The following is a 16,572-nucleotide window of genomic DNA, read 5'->3' on the forward strand; positions in this document are numbered from 1 at the left end:
GTCACCCACTGTGCTTACCTGCTCCGTTCGTGGACACTTGCTGGTGTCTATAATGTGCATCAGCATTATATACTGCATTACCTTATATTACCGCTAGAGCGTAGAAGTAGTCTAAAGGTTCTATAACAAATTTAAAAAAATGTCAGGGCTAAATACAGCTACCACTTCAATTTTTATAAGAGGCGTTGCGTTGGATGCATAGCTTCTAATATTAATTATATAGGCAACTGTGTATAAAGAGGAGCAATGTTTGCTATGTACGTGCTGCAACAAATGATCCAGTGGAGCATTACTATATGACATTTGTTTACATAGGTTGGCACCACCTAGTGTTCAGATTGTTTAGCAATGTGCATGTCCACCTCCTGAGCTGGAGGACTCACATGCTCAGTCACCCAATAGAAATAGCTTTGTGCTTGTCAGTAAAGAAATAAAGACTCCGCAGTAGCATGGCAGCACAAATAAGAAAACTTCTTCTGCAGGGGAAGTAAGAAAGGAACTGTATTCTTAACTGCCAGAGGGGGAAGGAGAATGATTCTTCTCAGGGCCTGTTGCCTAGCAGAAGAGGGACACATGGAAGCTAAAAATAATAATGATATTTTATACTAGAAACATTTGTGATGACTTCTGGGGTAAAAGTGATTCATGGGAGATAACACACGCAAATAAATAAATTCCATATAGTGTAATTGAACTTAACATTGTGTGTGTGTGTATATGTATGTATATATATATATATATATATATATATATATACACATATACACATATACACACTCTCACTGTCACCTTTTCTTACTACCACCTCCTTATTCAGACCAGATTTCCTTTGACAGATTTTTAGTTCCACCATTTATTATGTATACTGGCCACCTCCATAGAAGGCACCTTTTTTTGGGTGGTTGTCTCAAAGAGGTTTCATAGAATGTATATCTATGCAATGTGTGTCAAAGCGGACAATACCTTCTTCATTAACATTATTTACTTTTAAATCACTTGCCTAAAGCAGCCTGTAGGGGGCACTGACGTTAGGGAAATCACATTTTGTTTCAGCTCTTCCTCTGCATTGAATACTGCAAATAATAAGAAACATGTTATGTGCTGCAAATATCTGTTTTTCCGATTCTTCTATTCATTATATATTTGTCCTGTATAATGAAAGTTAATTAAAGGACATTCTTTTATTAACCTAAAGCAGTGTTCCCCAACCACTGTGCCTCCAGCTGTTGTCAAACTACAACTCCCAGCATGTTTTGAACAGCTGGAGACACACTGGTTAGGAAACACTGACATAGAGACATTACATTTTAAAAGCTTTTAAAATCCCTTTCAGTTCTTCCAGCAGGTCACGTGACACTGATCTTCATTGTAAGACTGACGTCACCTACACTACATGCAGCATGCATCGTGGCGCAGTGTACAGATTCGCCGGCGCTGACATATTTGGAAAAGGGCTGAACCTCTATCTTCTCATTCCGAGATGATATGAGAAGATTGGGATGCAGCCCATTTCTATAAACATCATAGCTAAACTGTCATGCTGTAAATTTAACATTTATAGAACTTTATTTTTATTTTTTTTTGTTAAAATCCCATCCACTTTGCTAATACCGTGATATACTGCGGATATCCACCTACATGTCTGCATCCTAAAATCAGCAGTGTATCCATCCCATGTGAACGTACCAGTGCAGTGCAGTTTTCAGGGCGCATCTTGTGCCTAGCTGACCACTTTTTTTTGATCATCACATGACCAGGACAGATCTTATGTACTAAAACTAAATTGTGACTCTTGTACTGAGTGACTGCAAGCAGAGATCTTGAAAAATTGTGCAAGATTTAAACAAAGGTATATAGGGATGATCATATAACGACCTACTATTTAGAAAAGCATTCTTTGCATAGTGAAGTGTTTCCTAACAAGGATGCCTCCAGCTGTTGCAAAACTACAACTCCCAGCATGCCCGGACAGCCAAAGGCTGTCCGGGCATGCTGGGAGATGTAGTTTTGCAACAGCTGGAATCGCCCTGGTTGGGAAATAGTGCACTATGCAAAGAATGCTTTGCTTAACAGTAAATACCTCTTTAAGTTACAGCTTTACATGATAGAGAACCGTGCCGGTGAATGGCTGTGCCGGCTTTGTATGCCCTTCCAGCAGGTGACAGTAGAATACCATAAATATACATCTCCTGGATCTGCTCACATTATATACTGTGCTTTGCTTTTCTAATCTATTCATAAAAGGGCTTGATATGTGAAGAAGACGGATGATTCTATACTCGTATGACCTCTGTAGGATTGTCGGCACATGCGATTACCATGTAACGTGTTTCCAAATAACGTTGTATGGTGGGGGGGGGGGGGTGATGTAGAACAAAGTTAAAATGCCTATACCTTAGAACTATAAGGTTCCGTTTGGTTTGCAGAAATTAGTTTTAGTCTACCACCTTTTGTAAATACATTGCTGTACTCCTGGTTCACTGCACGTATTATAATAAATTTTTATTATGGTTACATTTGTAATTAAATATTGCATTTTTACCATTTGATCTCGCATAACGTAACCATTTTTCAATTTCAATCCCGAAAATATAAATTGATGTGTAGAGTGAGATTTTTTATATTAACGCTTCTATTCTTATATTAACACTTTTTATTTCCTTTTGTTTTTTTTTGTTTTTTATAGATGTTGTGGTGGCAGAAAGTGTGGTGGTAATCAAAAATCTTCTACAAACTCAGCCGAGTCAGCATGGCGAAATAATAAAACATATGGCAAAGCTCCTGGACAAAATTACTGTAAGTGTTCCTTATTGTTCTGCAATGAGATTACACGTAGCGTATTAGTCGATTACATATAGTCTGCAGGAGTGTGGTTTTCATCTAATCACGTGGGTCATGATATACGATATTGTTTCATTGGAACATTATGTATTTTTCAGTTTAGGAGACCATGCTAAACTTCAAGGACTTTCTTTTTTTCAACAAAAATAGAGAAACACAGCCGCACATCCACCATTTGTATTTTGGTCTACTTGCTTCTCTGCATAATTAAACTAATTAAATTAAACTAATTAAACTAAACTAATTAAACTAAAATGAGTATATATTTTGAGCAAAAAGTACAAGCCCACTCGCCACGTCAAGGCCACCTAGTCAGAGTGGGTCCCTAACCTAACACTGGCATAGCGCCGGGCAGCGACCACCGCCCCCGCGACACCATGCCCACAGGGGGAACGACCCAGTGGCCAGGCAGCCCCACTGCTGCCCGACCAAGCCCCTGGCTCTGGGCCGCACTACACCACAGACAAAAAATCACGGAAACAATGGCCACCACAGAGAACCACACCAGTATGAACACTTACCATGTGCCGGGAGAATGTAAGGAGGAACCCTTATGCAGTCTTCTGCTAATTTAAAAACGCCTGGGCCAAATGGGTGGAGTGGAGTGCTGGCTATGGAAGAAGGAAGAGACTATAAATGTACACCAAAAATAGAGAAACCTAGCCGCACATCCACCATTTGTATTTTAATCTACTTACTTCTCAGCATAATTTCAAAAACAAACAGGTTGTTAGTATACATTTTGATCAAAAAGTACAAGCCCACTCGCCACGTCAAGGCCACCTAGTCTTTTTCTCATCTTGTGTTGTATGGGTACGTTCACACTACGAAGAGTGAAATTACGCTCTAGAATTCTGTAGCATAAAACTAAACGTTGGTGTGACTGGTTCTTATTCACACTGCAGAATTTACGTCATGGAACTTCACACACCGAAAGGATTAACATGTTCATATGGCTGAATTACGCCCGGACTGCATTGCCGTCATTGGTGACAGCTCAGATCCTCGGACAGAATCTCTGAGCAGAATTCCTGATCGGAATTCTGCACGAAGATTCCGCAGTGTGAACATACTCTGAAGTAGAAAGCTTGTTATCATCTAAGTAAATTATAAATGTAGTTTTACAGATCTTAAAAAAAGAACCCCTTATTTAGATGGAGACTTTTATATATAATAACCACAACCCTTTAAGTGTACCTGACGCCATTATAAAGATCTTTTAATAGGCCCTAATGATATGTGAAATGTTTTTATAATTTTATCATAAGTGTTCAGACACTGACCAATGAGTAGAATGAGTGAGGACAATAATCTCGCCTTACCCGTTGATTTTTGTAATATCTGTTTCAGCCATGTGGCTTTGAATTTTAAGCCGGTCTGACCTGTCTCACACTTTTGTTTCAAATTTCTTAGTCAACTATAAGCCTGTTTCTGTGGTAACTAAAGTAGCAAGAATTTGTCATAACTACAGTAATAGTAATCATAGACAAATGTTTGGTTGTGCTTAAACATATAAATATGGGTATCCTATAGTTGGTATTTCAGTTGCTCTTAAGGTAAATCTGTCAGCCCATCTGGGCTGACAGATTCCCTTTAAACTCTTAACGACAATGGACATAAATGTACGTCATGGTGCCGTGGTACTTAACGCACCATGACTTACATTTACTCACCGCCATGACCACGAGCAGCGGAGCGGTGCTCTCATCATGCGCGGCAGGTCCTGGCTGCTATCAGCACAGAAATGTGCTCTGGACACTTAGGGAGACACCTAGTGGCAGCTTTTTTAAACATATAAAACAAAAAAATAATAATTTTTAAACAAAGTACATTAGAAATATTTTTTATTTACCATAAGGAGTGCAATAGCAAAAATTAGTTTGAGTGCCCATTTAACCCCTTAAGGACGCAGCTCATTTTCACCTTAAGGATGGAGATATTTTTTGCAATTCTGACCACTGTCACTTTAAGCATTAAAAATGTTTTTAACGATTATTCTGAGATAGTTTTTTCGTGACATATTCTACTTTATTTTAGCGGTAAATTTTCGTCATTACTTGCATCCTTTCTTGGTGAAAAATCCCAAAATTTCATGAAAATTTTGCATTTTCCTAACTTTGAAACTCTCTGCTTGTAAGGAAAATGGATATTCCAAATACATTTTATATTGATTCACAAATACAATATGTCTACTTTATGTTGGCATCATAAAATGGACATATTACTTTTTGGAAACTTTAGAGGGCTTCAAAGTATAGCAGCATGAAAATTGCAAAATCTGAAGTGACAGATGTTACAGAACTACAACTCCCAGCATACCTGGGCAGTCTAGGCATGCTGAGAGTTGTAGATTTGCAACATCTGGAGGACTACCGTTTAGGCACCATTGTAATAGTGGTCTCCAAACTGTGACCCTCCAGATGTTTCAAAACTAGAACTCCCAGCATGCCCAGACAGCCTTTGGCTGTCTGGATATGCTGGGAGTTGCAGTTTGGCAACCACTAGGAAGGCAGCAGTAAAGATCGCTTTACTGCCACCTTCCTTGATGCTCCACGGCATCTTCTTTGCAGGTACCGGCCGCCATCTTCTCCCCCCCCCTGTTCTTCCCGACATCCAGGGGTGGGCAGAGCGGGGGGTTTCCATGGCAACCCACCCGTCTTCAACTGCCATTGGTCAGCACTCATTGCTGACTAATGGCAGGGGATAGGAGGAGGCTGCAGCACTGCAACCTCGCTCCTATCCCTCAGGATGATCGGGGTTGTCACTGACCGCTCCGATCATCCCTATTTTCCAGGCGATCGGGTCACCAGAAACCCCCCTCGGCGATGTGACGGGGTGCCTGCTGAACGTCTTTAAGGACTCAGGATGCAGGGCGTATGCCCTGCGTCCTGAATAGGTTAAATGCCGGTAATCCCTGGACTCTAGGGGACCCATCTGCAACTTTGTGATGTAATTGCTGTGGATGGGTTGCTAGTGAAGAACAGGGAATTACCCATCCTTCTTGGTCCTCCATGGATTGACAGTTGCTTATGGCTGCCTTTGGCAGCCCTAAGCAATCACTCGTCGAGAACATAGACCAATATAATGCAATAGCATTACCCTGATCTATGCGGACAAAAAATGTGGATTAATAATAAATAAATAAAAAGATTTTTTTAAATATAAAAAAATCCTCCGCCTAATAAAAGATAAAATCACCCCCTTTTCCCATTGTTCAAATGAAACACTGTAAAAATAATAAACATACCGTATATACTCGAGTATAAGCCGAGTTTTTCAGCACGATTTTTCGTGCTGAAAACACCCCCCCTTGGCATATACTCGAGTGAACTCTCCACCCGCAGTGGTCTTCAACCTGCGGACCTCCAGAGGTTTCAAAACTACAACTCCCAGCAAGCCCGGGCAGCCATCGGCTGTCCGGGCTTGCTGGGAGTTGTAGTTTTGAAACCTCTGGAGGTCCGCAGGTTGAAGACCACTGAAGCCTTCGACATCATCCAGCCCCCTCTCACCCCCTTTAGTTCTGTACAGTACTCACCTCCGCTCGGCGCTGGTCCGGTGCTGCAGGACTGTCCGGAGAGGAGGTCGTCCGGTGGGATAGTGGTTCCTGGCTGCTATCTTCACCGGGGAGGCCTCTTCTAAGCGCTTCGGGCCCGGCCCCAGAATAGTCACGTTGCCTTGACGACGACGCAGAGGTACGTTCATTACCAACGTACTTCTGCGTCATCGTCAAGGCAATGCCTCTATTCTGGGCCCGAAGCGCGGAGAAGAGGCGCCCCCGGTGAAGATAGCAGCCCGGAACCAGTATCCCACCGAACGACCTCCCCACCGGGCAGTCCTGCAGCACCGGACCAGCGCCGAGCGGAGGCGAGTACTGTATAGAACTAAAGGGGGTGAGAGGGGGCTGGATGATGTCGAAGGCCGCAGTGGTCTTCAACCTGCGGACCTCCAGAGGTTTCAAAACTACAACTCCCAGCAAGCCCGGACAGCCGATGACTGCCCGGGCTTGCTGGGAGTTGTAGTTTTGAAACCTCTGGAGGTCCGCAGGTTGAAGACCACTGAGGGTGGATGATGACAAGAGGATGATGAAGGGGGTGTGGGATGATGACAAGGGGATGATGAAGGGGGGTGGGATGATGACAAGGGGATGATGACAGGTGATGATGATGAGGGTCTGGATGATGACAGGGTGATGATAATGAGGATGTTAATGACGGGGGTCTGGATGATGACAGGGGGGGATGATGTATTTCCCACCCTAGGCTTATACTCGAGTCAATAACTTTTCCTGGGATTTTGGGTTGAAATTAGGGGCCTCGGCTTATACTCGGGTCGGCTTATACTCGAGTATATACGGTACTTGGTATTTCCACGTGCGTAATTGTGCAAACTATAAAGTTATAATGTTCCGTATACAGCTCGGTAAAAGGCGTAAATGCAAAAAAAAAATTTTTAATTCCAAATTTCAAATGGCAAATTTTTGGTTACATTACGTAATAAAAAATGTAATAAAAACTAAGGATCGACCGATGTTGATTTTTTAGGGCCGATACCGATAATCTGTGAACTTTAAGGCTGATAGCCGAAAACTTATACCGATATTCCGGTATAAATTATCTGCAATTCCCACCCGGCCCCGCAGAAGCCGCTGCAGATCAATGATTTAAAGCGGGTGCTTTAAATCAATGAACTGCAGCAGCTTTTGCGGGGTCAGAGACTGCCGCCACCACCCGCTTCTCTCCCCCTGCCTGTCCTGGGGTCCTCCTTAGTCCATCCACCACCGCCGCTGCCCCCCCGCCGGTCCTCTGGCAAGAGACTGCCCGCTTCTCTTCCCCTGCCGGTCCTGAGTCCAACCACTGCCGCTGCCCCATTGCCTCCCCAATCCCCGATTTTATAATTACCTGTTCCCCGGTCCACACTACTTCTGGCTCCGGCGGTGTCCTGAGCTGTCACTGTGCGCACTGACGGTGACGTCGCATTGAGGATGTCACTCGTCATTGCGAGGCGCACAGCAATAGCAAAGGACGCCGCAGGAGCCAAAAGTAGCGCGGACCCTCGGGAACAGGTAATTATAAAACCGGGGATGGGGGAGGCAATGGGGCGGCGGCGGTCTCTGGCCGGGGCGGGCAGCGGCGGGGCATTATCGGCAAGATCTTGTGGTAGAGTTCTGGTTTATCATTAGGAAGTAGCTGCTGTGAATAGACCCTCAGATTGTGGAAGAAGTTTTAATTGATGGGTACCTGTCATGGGTGTAAAAACTAAATGCTTCTTTGGCATAATCCAGGCCTGCACAAGCTACTGATAATGGACAGTTTTGGGACAGAAAGGAGGTGGCTCAAGTTGCTTGCTTATATCTGGATGGAGTCTTTAAAAGTTTTGAACAATTAACGGACGGTATTTCTAGGAAGAGGTCCAGGTGCAGGCTCAACGGCTCCTGCTGGTTTTTGATGTGTTGTCCTCCTGCTCCACTCCTCTGGTGCAACTCCAGCAGCCACGACTGCTCACTGTTTAAAGTGGTGTCTGCTGCCAGTTCAAGAACAGGCAGCACGGCCCATGGCCACTTAAAGGGGTACTCTGGTGAAAACCTTTTTTTTTATTTATTTTTAAATGAACTGATGCCAGAAAGTTTAACAGATTTGTTAATTGCTTCTATTAAAAAAATCTTAATCCTTTAAGTACTTTTTAGCAGCTGTTTGCTACAGAGGAAAATCTTTATTTTTTTTAATTTATTTTTTGTGTTGTCCACAGTGCTCTCTGCTGACACCTGATGCCCATATCAGGAACTATCCAGAGCAGGAGAAAATCCCTATAGCGGACCTATGCTACTCTGGACAGTTCCTGACACGGACAGAGGTGTCAACAGAGAGCACTGTGGACAAGACAAAAAAGAAATTCAAAAAGTAAAGAATTTCCTCTGTAGCATACAGCTGCTAAAAAGTACTAAAAGGATTAAGATTTTTTAATAGAAGTAATTTACAAATCTGTTTAATTTTCTGGCATCAGTTCCTTAAAAACATTTTTTCCACCGATGTACTCCTTGGGGACGGAGGGCGTATGCATTTCCGATCACTGCCGCTCGCCAGGCGGTGATCGGGCTGGGATGACTGCTGATATCTATCAGCAGGCATCCCGTGGCAATGCATAGGGGGGGTCCTGAGACCCCCACCATGTCGGCGATCGCGGCAAATGGCTGGTCAATTCAGATCCAGGCCATTCGGTCACTGGTGACCCGATCGCCCGGAAATAAGAATGATCGGAGCTGTCAGACAGCTCCGACCATCTTAAAGGATAGGAGCGAGGTGGCAGTGTTGCCACCCCCTCCTATCCCCTGCCATTGGTCGGTCAGGCTGACCACCAATGGCAGGAGGGGGCTGACCACCAATGGCCACCGATCGGAAGTCGGTACAGATCGGGGAAACACGGGAGGCGAGGGGGGGAACATGGCCTGACTTAGCCGGACCGGTGGAGTCTGCATCACGGAGCAACGGCGGCAGCAGGAGGAGCGGCGCCCGGAAAGTGCGGCGGCAAAGGCTGCAGTGAAGATCGCGGTAAGTGATCTTCACTGTGGCCTTCTAAAAGCTGCAAAACTGCAACTCCCAGCATGCCCACACAGCCAAAGGCTGTCTGGGCATGCTGGGAGTTGTAGTTTTGCAACATCTGGAGGGTCACAGTTTGGAGACCACTGTGTAGTGGTCTCTAAACTGTGGTCCTCCAGATGTTGCAAAACTACAACTTTCAGCATGCACTGACTGTCTGGGCATGCTGGGAGTTGTAGTTTTGCAACATCTGAAGAGGCACAGTTTGGAGACCACTATAAGGTGGTCTCTAAACTATAGCCCTCCAGATGTTGCAAAACTACAATTCCCAGCATGGCCAGACAGTCAGGGATGCTGGGCATGTAGTTCTGCAATATCTGGCCCTTCAGATGTTGCAGAACTACAACTCCCAGCATGCCTGGACAGTCTGGGCATGCTTGGAGTTGTAGTTTTGCAACATCTGGAGGGCTACAGTTTGGAGACCACTACTTAGCGGTCTCCAAACTGTTCTTCCCCAGTTGTTGCATAACTACAACTCCTAGCATGCCCAGACTGTCCAGGCATGCTGGGAGTTGTAGTTCTGCAACATCTGAAGGGCCAGATATTGCAGAACTACACGCTCAGGATCCTTGACTGTCTGGCCATGCTGGGAATTGTAGTTTTGCAACAGCTGTAGGCACACTGGTTGGGAAACACTGTGCTGGAGTCTGTTTCCTAACTCGGTGATTCCAACCTGTGTGCCTCCAGCTGTTGCAAAACTACAACTCTCAGAATGCACTGACAGGCCATACATGCTGGGAGTTGTAGTTTTGCAACAGCTGGAGGCACATTGGTTGGAATCACTGAGCTAGAGTCTGTTTTCTAACTCAGTGGTTCCCCACCAGTGTGCCTAGAGCTGTTGTAAAACTGCAACTCCCAGCATGTACGGTCTGTCAGTGCATTCTGGGAGTTGTAGTTTTGTAACAACTGAAGGTTTGGGGTGTCCCCCTCCATGTGAATGTACAGGGTACAGTCACACGGGCGGGAGTTTACAGTGGGTTTCCTTTTACAAGTTTGAGCTGCGGCAAATTTTCCGCTGCAGCTCAAACTCCCAGTGGAAAACTTACTGTGAATCCCCGCCTGTGTGAATGTACCCTAAAAACACTACACTACCAAATAATATAAAGTAAAACACTACATATACACCCCCTTACACGTCCCCCCCCCCCCCCAAATAAAAATGAAAAAAAGTCATACGGCAGTATTTCCTAAAGGGAGCCTCCAGCTGTTGCAAAACCACAACTCCCAGTATTGCCCGACAGCCATACACTGTCCTGGCAGGCTGGGAGTCTTGCAACAGCTGGAGGCACCCTGTTTGGGGAAACACTGCTGTAGGGTTTTACTGTAGGTAACCGGGTCCGCAAATTCTTTATTTAGGCTTCAAATGCGCATGGTGCTCTCTCACTTCAGAGCCCTGTCATATTTCAAGGCAACAGTTTAGGGCCACATATGGGGTATTTCCGTACTCGGAGGAAATTGCGTTAAAAATTTTGGGGCGGTTTTTCTCCTTATGAAAAGGTAAAGTTAGGGGCTACACCAGCATGTTATTGTAAAAAAAAATTCAAAATGTTTACACTAACATGCTGGTGTTGCCCCATGCTTTTCATTTTCACAAGAGGTAAATGGATAAAATGACCCTCAAAATTTGTAACACAATTTCTTTTGAGTACGGAAATACCCCATATGTGTACATAAAATGCTCTGCAGACGAACTACATGGCTCAGAATTGTGAGAGCGCCATGTACTATTTAAGGCCTAAATTGGTGATTTGCACAGGGGTGGCTGATCGTTACAGCGGTTCAGACATGAACGCAAAAAAAAAAAAAACACCCACATGTGACCCCATTTTGGAAACTACACCCCTCACGGAACGTAACAAGGGGTATAGTGAGCCTTAACACCCTTCAGGTCTTTGACAAATTTTTGTTAAAGTTGGACATGAAAATTAAAAATGTGGTTTTTTTTTCCCATGAAATGCTGGCTTTACCCCAAATTTTTCATTTTTGCAAGGCATAATAGGAAAAAAGCCCCCCAAAATTTGTAACCCCATTTCTTCTGAGTATATAAATACCCCATATGTGGAAGTAAAGTGCTCTGCGGGCGAACTACAATGTTCAGAAGAGAAGGAGCGCCATTGGGCTTTTTGAGAGAGAATTAGGCTGGAATTGAAGGCTATGTGTGTTTACAAAGCCCTCATTGTGCCAGAACAGTGGACCCCCTCCACATGTGACCCCATTTTGGAAACTACACCCCTCACGGAAAGTAACAAGGGGTACAGTGAGCATTTACACCCCACAGGTGTCTGACAGATTTTTTGAACAGTCGTCCGTAAAAATGAAAAATATAATTTTTATTTTGCACAGCCCACTGTTCCAAAGGTCTGTCAAATGCCAGTGGGGTATAAATGCTCACTGCACCCATTATTAAGTTCTGTGAGGGGTGTAGTTTCCAAAATAGTATGCCATGTGTTTTGTTTTTTTTTTTTTTTTTTACTGTTCTGGCATCATGTGGGCTTCCTAAATGCGACATGCCCCCAAAAACCATTTCAGCAAAATTCTCTCTCCAAAAGCCCAATGTTGCTCCTTCCCTTCTGAGCCCTCTAGTGCACCCACAGAGCACTTTACATACACATATGAGGTATTTCCTTACTCGAGAGAAATGGGGTTACAAATTTTGTGGGGCATTTTCTCCTATTACTCCTTGTGAAAATGAAAAGTTTTGGGTAACACCAGCATTTCAGTGTTAAAAATCTAATTTTTCATTTTCACGTCCCACTTTAACGAAAGTTCGTCAATCACCTGTGGGGTGTTAAGGCTCACTGTACCCCTTGTTACGTTCCTTGAGGGGTGTAGTTTCCAAAATAGTTTGCCATGTGGGTCTTTTGTGCTGTTCTGGCACCATATGGGCTTCCTAAATGCCACATGCCCCCCAAAAACCATTTCAGCAAAATTGGCTTTCCTAAAGTCAAATGTGACTCCTCTTCTGAGCATTGTTTTTCGCCCGCAGAGCATTTTACGCCCTAACATGGGGTATTTCCATACTAAGAAGAGATGGGGTTACAAATTTTGGGGGGCATTTTCTCCCATTACCCTTTGTAAAAATGGTAATTTTGGGGGAAAAAGTGCACTTTAGTGAAAAAACGCTTTTTTTCATTGACATATCTGACTTTAACGAAAAGTCGTCAAACACTTGTATGGTGTTAAGGCTCCCTGGACCCCTTGTTACGTGCCTTGAGGGGTGTAGTTTCCAAAATAGTATGCCATGAGTTTTTTTTTTTTTTTTTTTTTTGCTGTTCTGGCACATAGGGGCTTCCTAAATGTGACATGCAAAAATCTCTCCAAAATCCCATTGTTGCTCCTTCCCTTCTGAGCCCTCTACTGTGCCCTCCGAACACTTGACATTCACATATGAGGTATTTCCTTACTCTAGAGAAATTGGGTTGCAAATTTTGTGGGGCTTTTTCTCCTATTACCCCTTGTAAAAATTCAAAAACTGGGTCTACAAGAACATGCGAGTGTAAAAAATGAATATTTTGTAATTTCTCCTTCACTTTTGCTGCTATTCCTGTGAAACACCTAAAGGGTTAACAAACTTTCTGAATGTTTTTTTGAATACTTTGAGGGGTAATTTATGGGGTATTTCTAATATGAAGGCCCTTCAAATCCACTTCAAAACTGAACTGGTCCCTGAAAAATTCCGATTTAGAAAATTTTGTAAAAAATTGGAAAATTGCTGCTGAACTTTGAAGCCCTCTGATGTCTTCCAAAAGTAAAAACATGTCAACTTTATGATGCAAACATAAAGAAGACATATTGTATTTGTGAATCAATATATCATTTATTTGTAATGTACATTTTCCTTACAAGCAGAGAGCTTCAAAGTTCGAAAAATGCAAAATTTTCTATTTTTTCATCAAATGTTGGATTTTTTCACTAAGAAATGATACAAGTATCGACAAAAATTTACCAGTAACATAAAGTAGAATATGTCACAAAAAACAATCTCAGAATCAGAATGAAAGGTAAAAGCATCCCAGAGTTATTAATGCTTAAAGTGACAGTGGTCAGAATTGCAAAAATTGCTCCCGTCCCTAGGGTTTTAATGGGCTCTGTCCCCAAGGAGTTAAGAACAGTTACCAGCATCTACATTGTTGACATAACTTCTATTAAAGTCAATGGCTGTTATGCAAACTGCATAGAACAGCCATACTGATCACATCACAGTATACAAAGAAAGTCAAAACGTCTGCAGGAAGGAGTATCTGTGATCGAAAGTCAGCTTGCGGTCAGGGACGGAAGAGCACTTTGTCGAAAACTCAAAACGATTGCACCTCAAATTACTGCAAAGTTGAATGCAAGTTTCAGGGCAAAAATGTCTGTAAACCATTAGGTTTGTGCACTGCATAAAGATGTGTTTTTTTTTGGCTATAATACAACAGGTTCTCTTCTGTTCCTCACATCAAGCTTTGACTTTTGACCACAGCTACTTCCGCCTACAGATGTTTTGCCAGACTTTGCTTACCAAGATTTGATCAAGAAAACAGTAGACCTGAAAGGAGACATCCAGGATTGAAAAGTTTTAGATCATATACCTGGGGGGGACAGGGGTCCTCCCCTATGCTATAGATCAGTGATACGTTTTAATCCTGGGATTTACCGTTTAAGACCCATTTCAAATTCTTAAAAAATATCTTCTAGTTGGCTGACTTAGTTATGGTAGGTAGCCTCAGGTAAAAGATTTTAATGCATGCAGTTAGTATAGTTTGCTGGTTAGTGTGGTCCGTTTGAGAGAGATTCACAGATCTGTGAGTGGTCGGTGTACCAGATAAATGTACGGCGATCATTATCTTAACAATGCAAGATAATGCAATTATCTTAACACACAGGAATATTTACACGTTTACACAAATTGTTTTCAATGTCAATCACATTGTTTATCACAGCTACCTTAGCTGTACTTAAAAAAGGAGTGACCTGGCATTTTACAAAATCTCATACACATCTGTATTAAGAGACAAGATCTTAAAGAGACAGGTGGCATAATCCACTCAGTGTATGTTAAGCAAATCTTATGCAGAAATAAAGATAATTAGAACGTTAACAAACAGAAATGTTGGCTTTATTCAGAATAATTAGGCTCCTTACCATAAAGGATAGAGGGTTAAATGTTTGAGTAGGGTTGAGCACTTAGGAGACGCTCTACATTAAAAGCCATTGTCTTCCAGCAATTATGTGCTGATTAAGTAGAGGGAGATATTTCCAAGCCGAGTGTCTCAAGTATTTGGGTTTGAAAAAAACAAAACGAAAGCATCGCAGCGGGTGTGAAATTGTGCTGCTGTAAATGCATGGACTGGGGTAAGTGGTCCTGAGTGAAGCCTCCTCTGCACTTAATGCCTTGTACCACCCCAGGCTTAGCTCATTATAGAACAATGCAGGAATACAAGTAAGCTAATTTGTAAAATAAACAAAATAAGATAAATTCTTTTATAAAGAAATCTCCTTTTGGTTTTCTTATAGATTTTTTTTTTTTATTTCTTTCACGTAGCTCTGTTTTATTTTTAACATTTACAAGTTCCATTATGGCTGCCATTTTGGAGAAAGAGCTGCAGGGTGTGTACATGCTTTATGGCAGCTAAATGGAAGTTTACTGACTTTACTGAGAAACATTGTACATTATTACAGTCTCTGGGAATAAATGGACTACAGCCCCTGCCCAGAAAATTACCACATTAGGCTGGGTTTACACTACTGTCATTGGAGCAGAACGAATTACTGAAAACAGGACACTTGTTAATTTGTTGAACTTAAATGCAAGACACCAACTGAAGTTAATGGGCTCGCTCGGGTTTGTGGAAGGGTGTCCATGAAATGGACGGAACCTGTGATGGAGCCTCCACCGGTAGTGTGAATGCAACCTTATTTCTGCATATAGTTCTAAGGTGGTCATAGGATTTTAGTTTCTGTGGTTTGGCTGACAGCTGCTCCTTACCATATACAGTACGTGCACACTTGGCTAGGACAGGCATACATGTGTAGGGAGAAGAGTAAACTGCCGCTGGACCCCTTTAAAGACTTAAAGGGGAATTCCAGGAAAAAACTTTTTTTTATATATCAACTGGCTCCAGAAAGTTAAACAGATTTGTAAATTACTTCTATTAAAAAATCTTAATCCTTTCATTACTTATGAGCTTCTGAAGTTAAGGTTGTTATCTGAGTGCTCTCTGATGACACGTGCCTCGGGAAACGCCCAGTTTAGAAGATGTTTGCTATGGGGATTTGCTTCTAAACTGGGCATTTCCTGAGACACGTGTCATCAGAGAGCACTTAGACAGAAAAGAACAACCTTAACTTCAGAAGCTCATAAGTACTGAAAGGATTAAGATTTTTTAATAGAAGTAATTTACAAATCTGTTTTACTTTCTGGAGCCAGTTGAGAAATAAATATATATAAATATATATGTGTGTGTTTTTTCCTGGAATACCCCTTTAAGTTCCTTGAGAAAGTATCTGAAGACTTGAGAAGAAAAGATTCATTGATGTTCAGCGTGCCTGATCCTTTTCTCACATGAAATCTGTCAAGAAAGAGCTAGCATTTCCGTTTGACATGAACTAATCCACTGGTTCGGCTAAAAATAGAAGATTTAGCCATATTTGCTCTAGTGTGTATAGGTACCTACACCATCCTATCTAGTCCTTCAGCAACACATTAGAGATGTTATTAGCTCCGTAAAGTTGACCAAATTTAAAGCTTTGACTAGTTTTATGGTTCTCATAGTGACATAGTGATTGACTACACATGACCAGTAACCTTTTACAGATTCTTCCTATGTTTTGTTGCATAAAGACTAGAGTACAATCTCAATTTACTAGTAGTCGTCTTTTTTCCTCTATGGGTTTAGTAATCTGTACTTTATGATCATTCTGCCCTTGGTGTTTCAGAAAATTGTCTCTGCAGCTCCATGGCTCCTCCCTCTCTCCTGAGACAATGCATCATCCTCTGCTTCGTCTCAGGAGGTGTGGCTGGATCTTGTCTCTGAGCTCTAGCCATGCCTCTGAGTGATGTCATCACCTCTGACCAACACACACACACACACATACACACACATATATATATATATATATATATATATATATATATATATATATATACATACACACA

General features: G+C 42.5%; 1 protein-coding gene across 4 annotated transcripts in view; it reads left to right on the plus strand.

The window, feature by feature from the left end:
- Window positions 1–16,572, plus strand: part of AP3B1 (adaptor related protein complex 3 subunit beta 1) — a 228,561-nt gene that overhangs the window by 96,658 nt on the left and 115,331 nt on the right. For all 4 annotated transcript variants that reach the window (XM_056541614.1, XM_056541621.1, XM_056541629.1 and 1 more), the window contains exon 14: window positions 2,687–2,796. In XM_056541614.1, the coding sequence (XP_056397589.1) occupies window positions 2,687–2,796 (110 nt within the window). The remainder of the gene's footprint in view (window positions 1–2,686; window positions 2,797–16,572) is intronic.

This window comes from Hyla sarda, chromosome 1 (genome assembly GCF_029499605.1).
Source record: "Hyla sarda isolate aHylSar1 chromosome 1, aHylSar1.hap1, whole genome shotgun sequence".
In the NCBI taxonomy this organism is placed as follows: Eukaryota; Metazoa; Chordata; class Amphibia; order Anura; family Hylidae; genus Hyla; species Hyla sarda.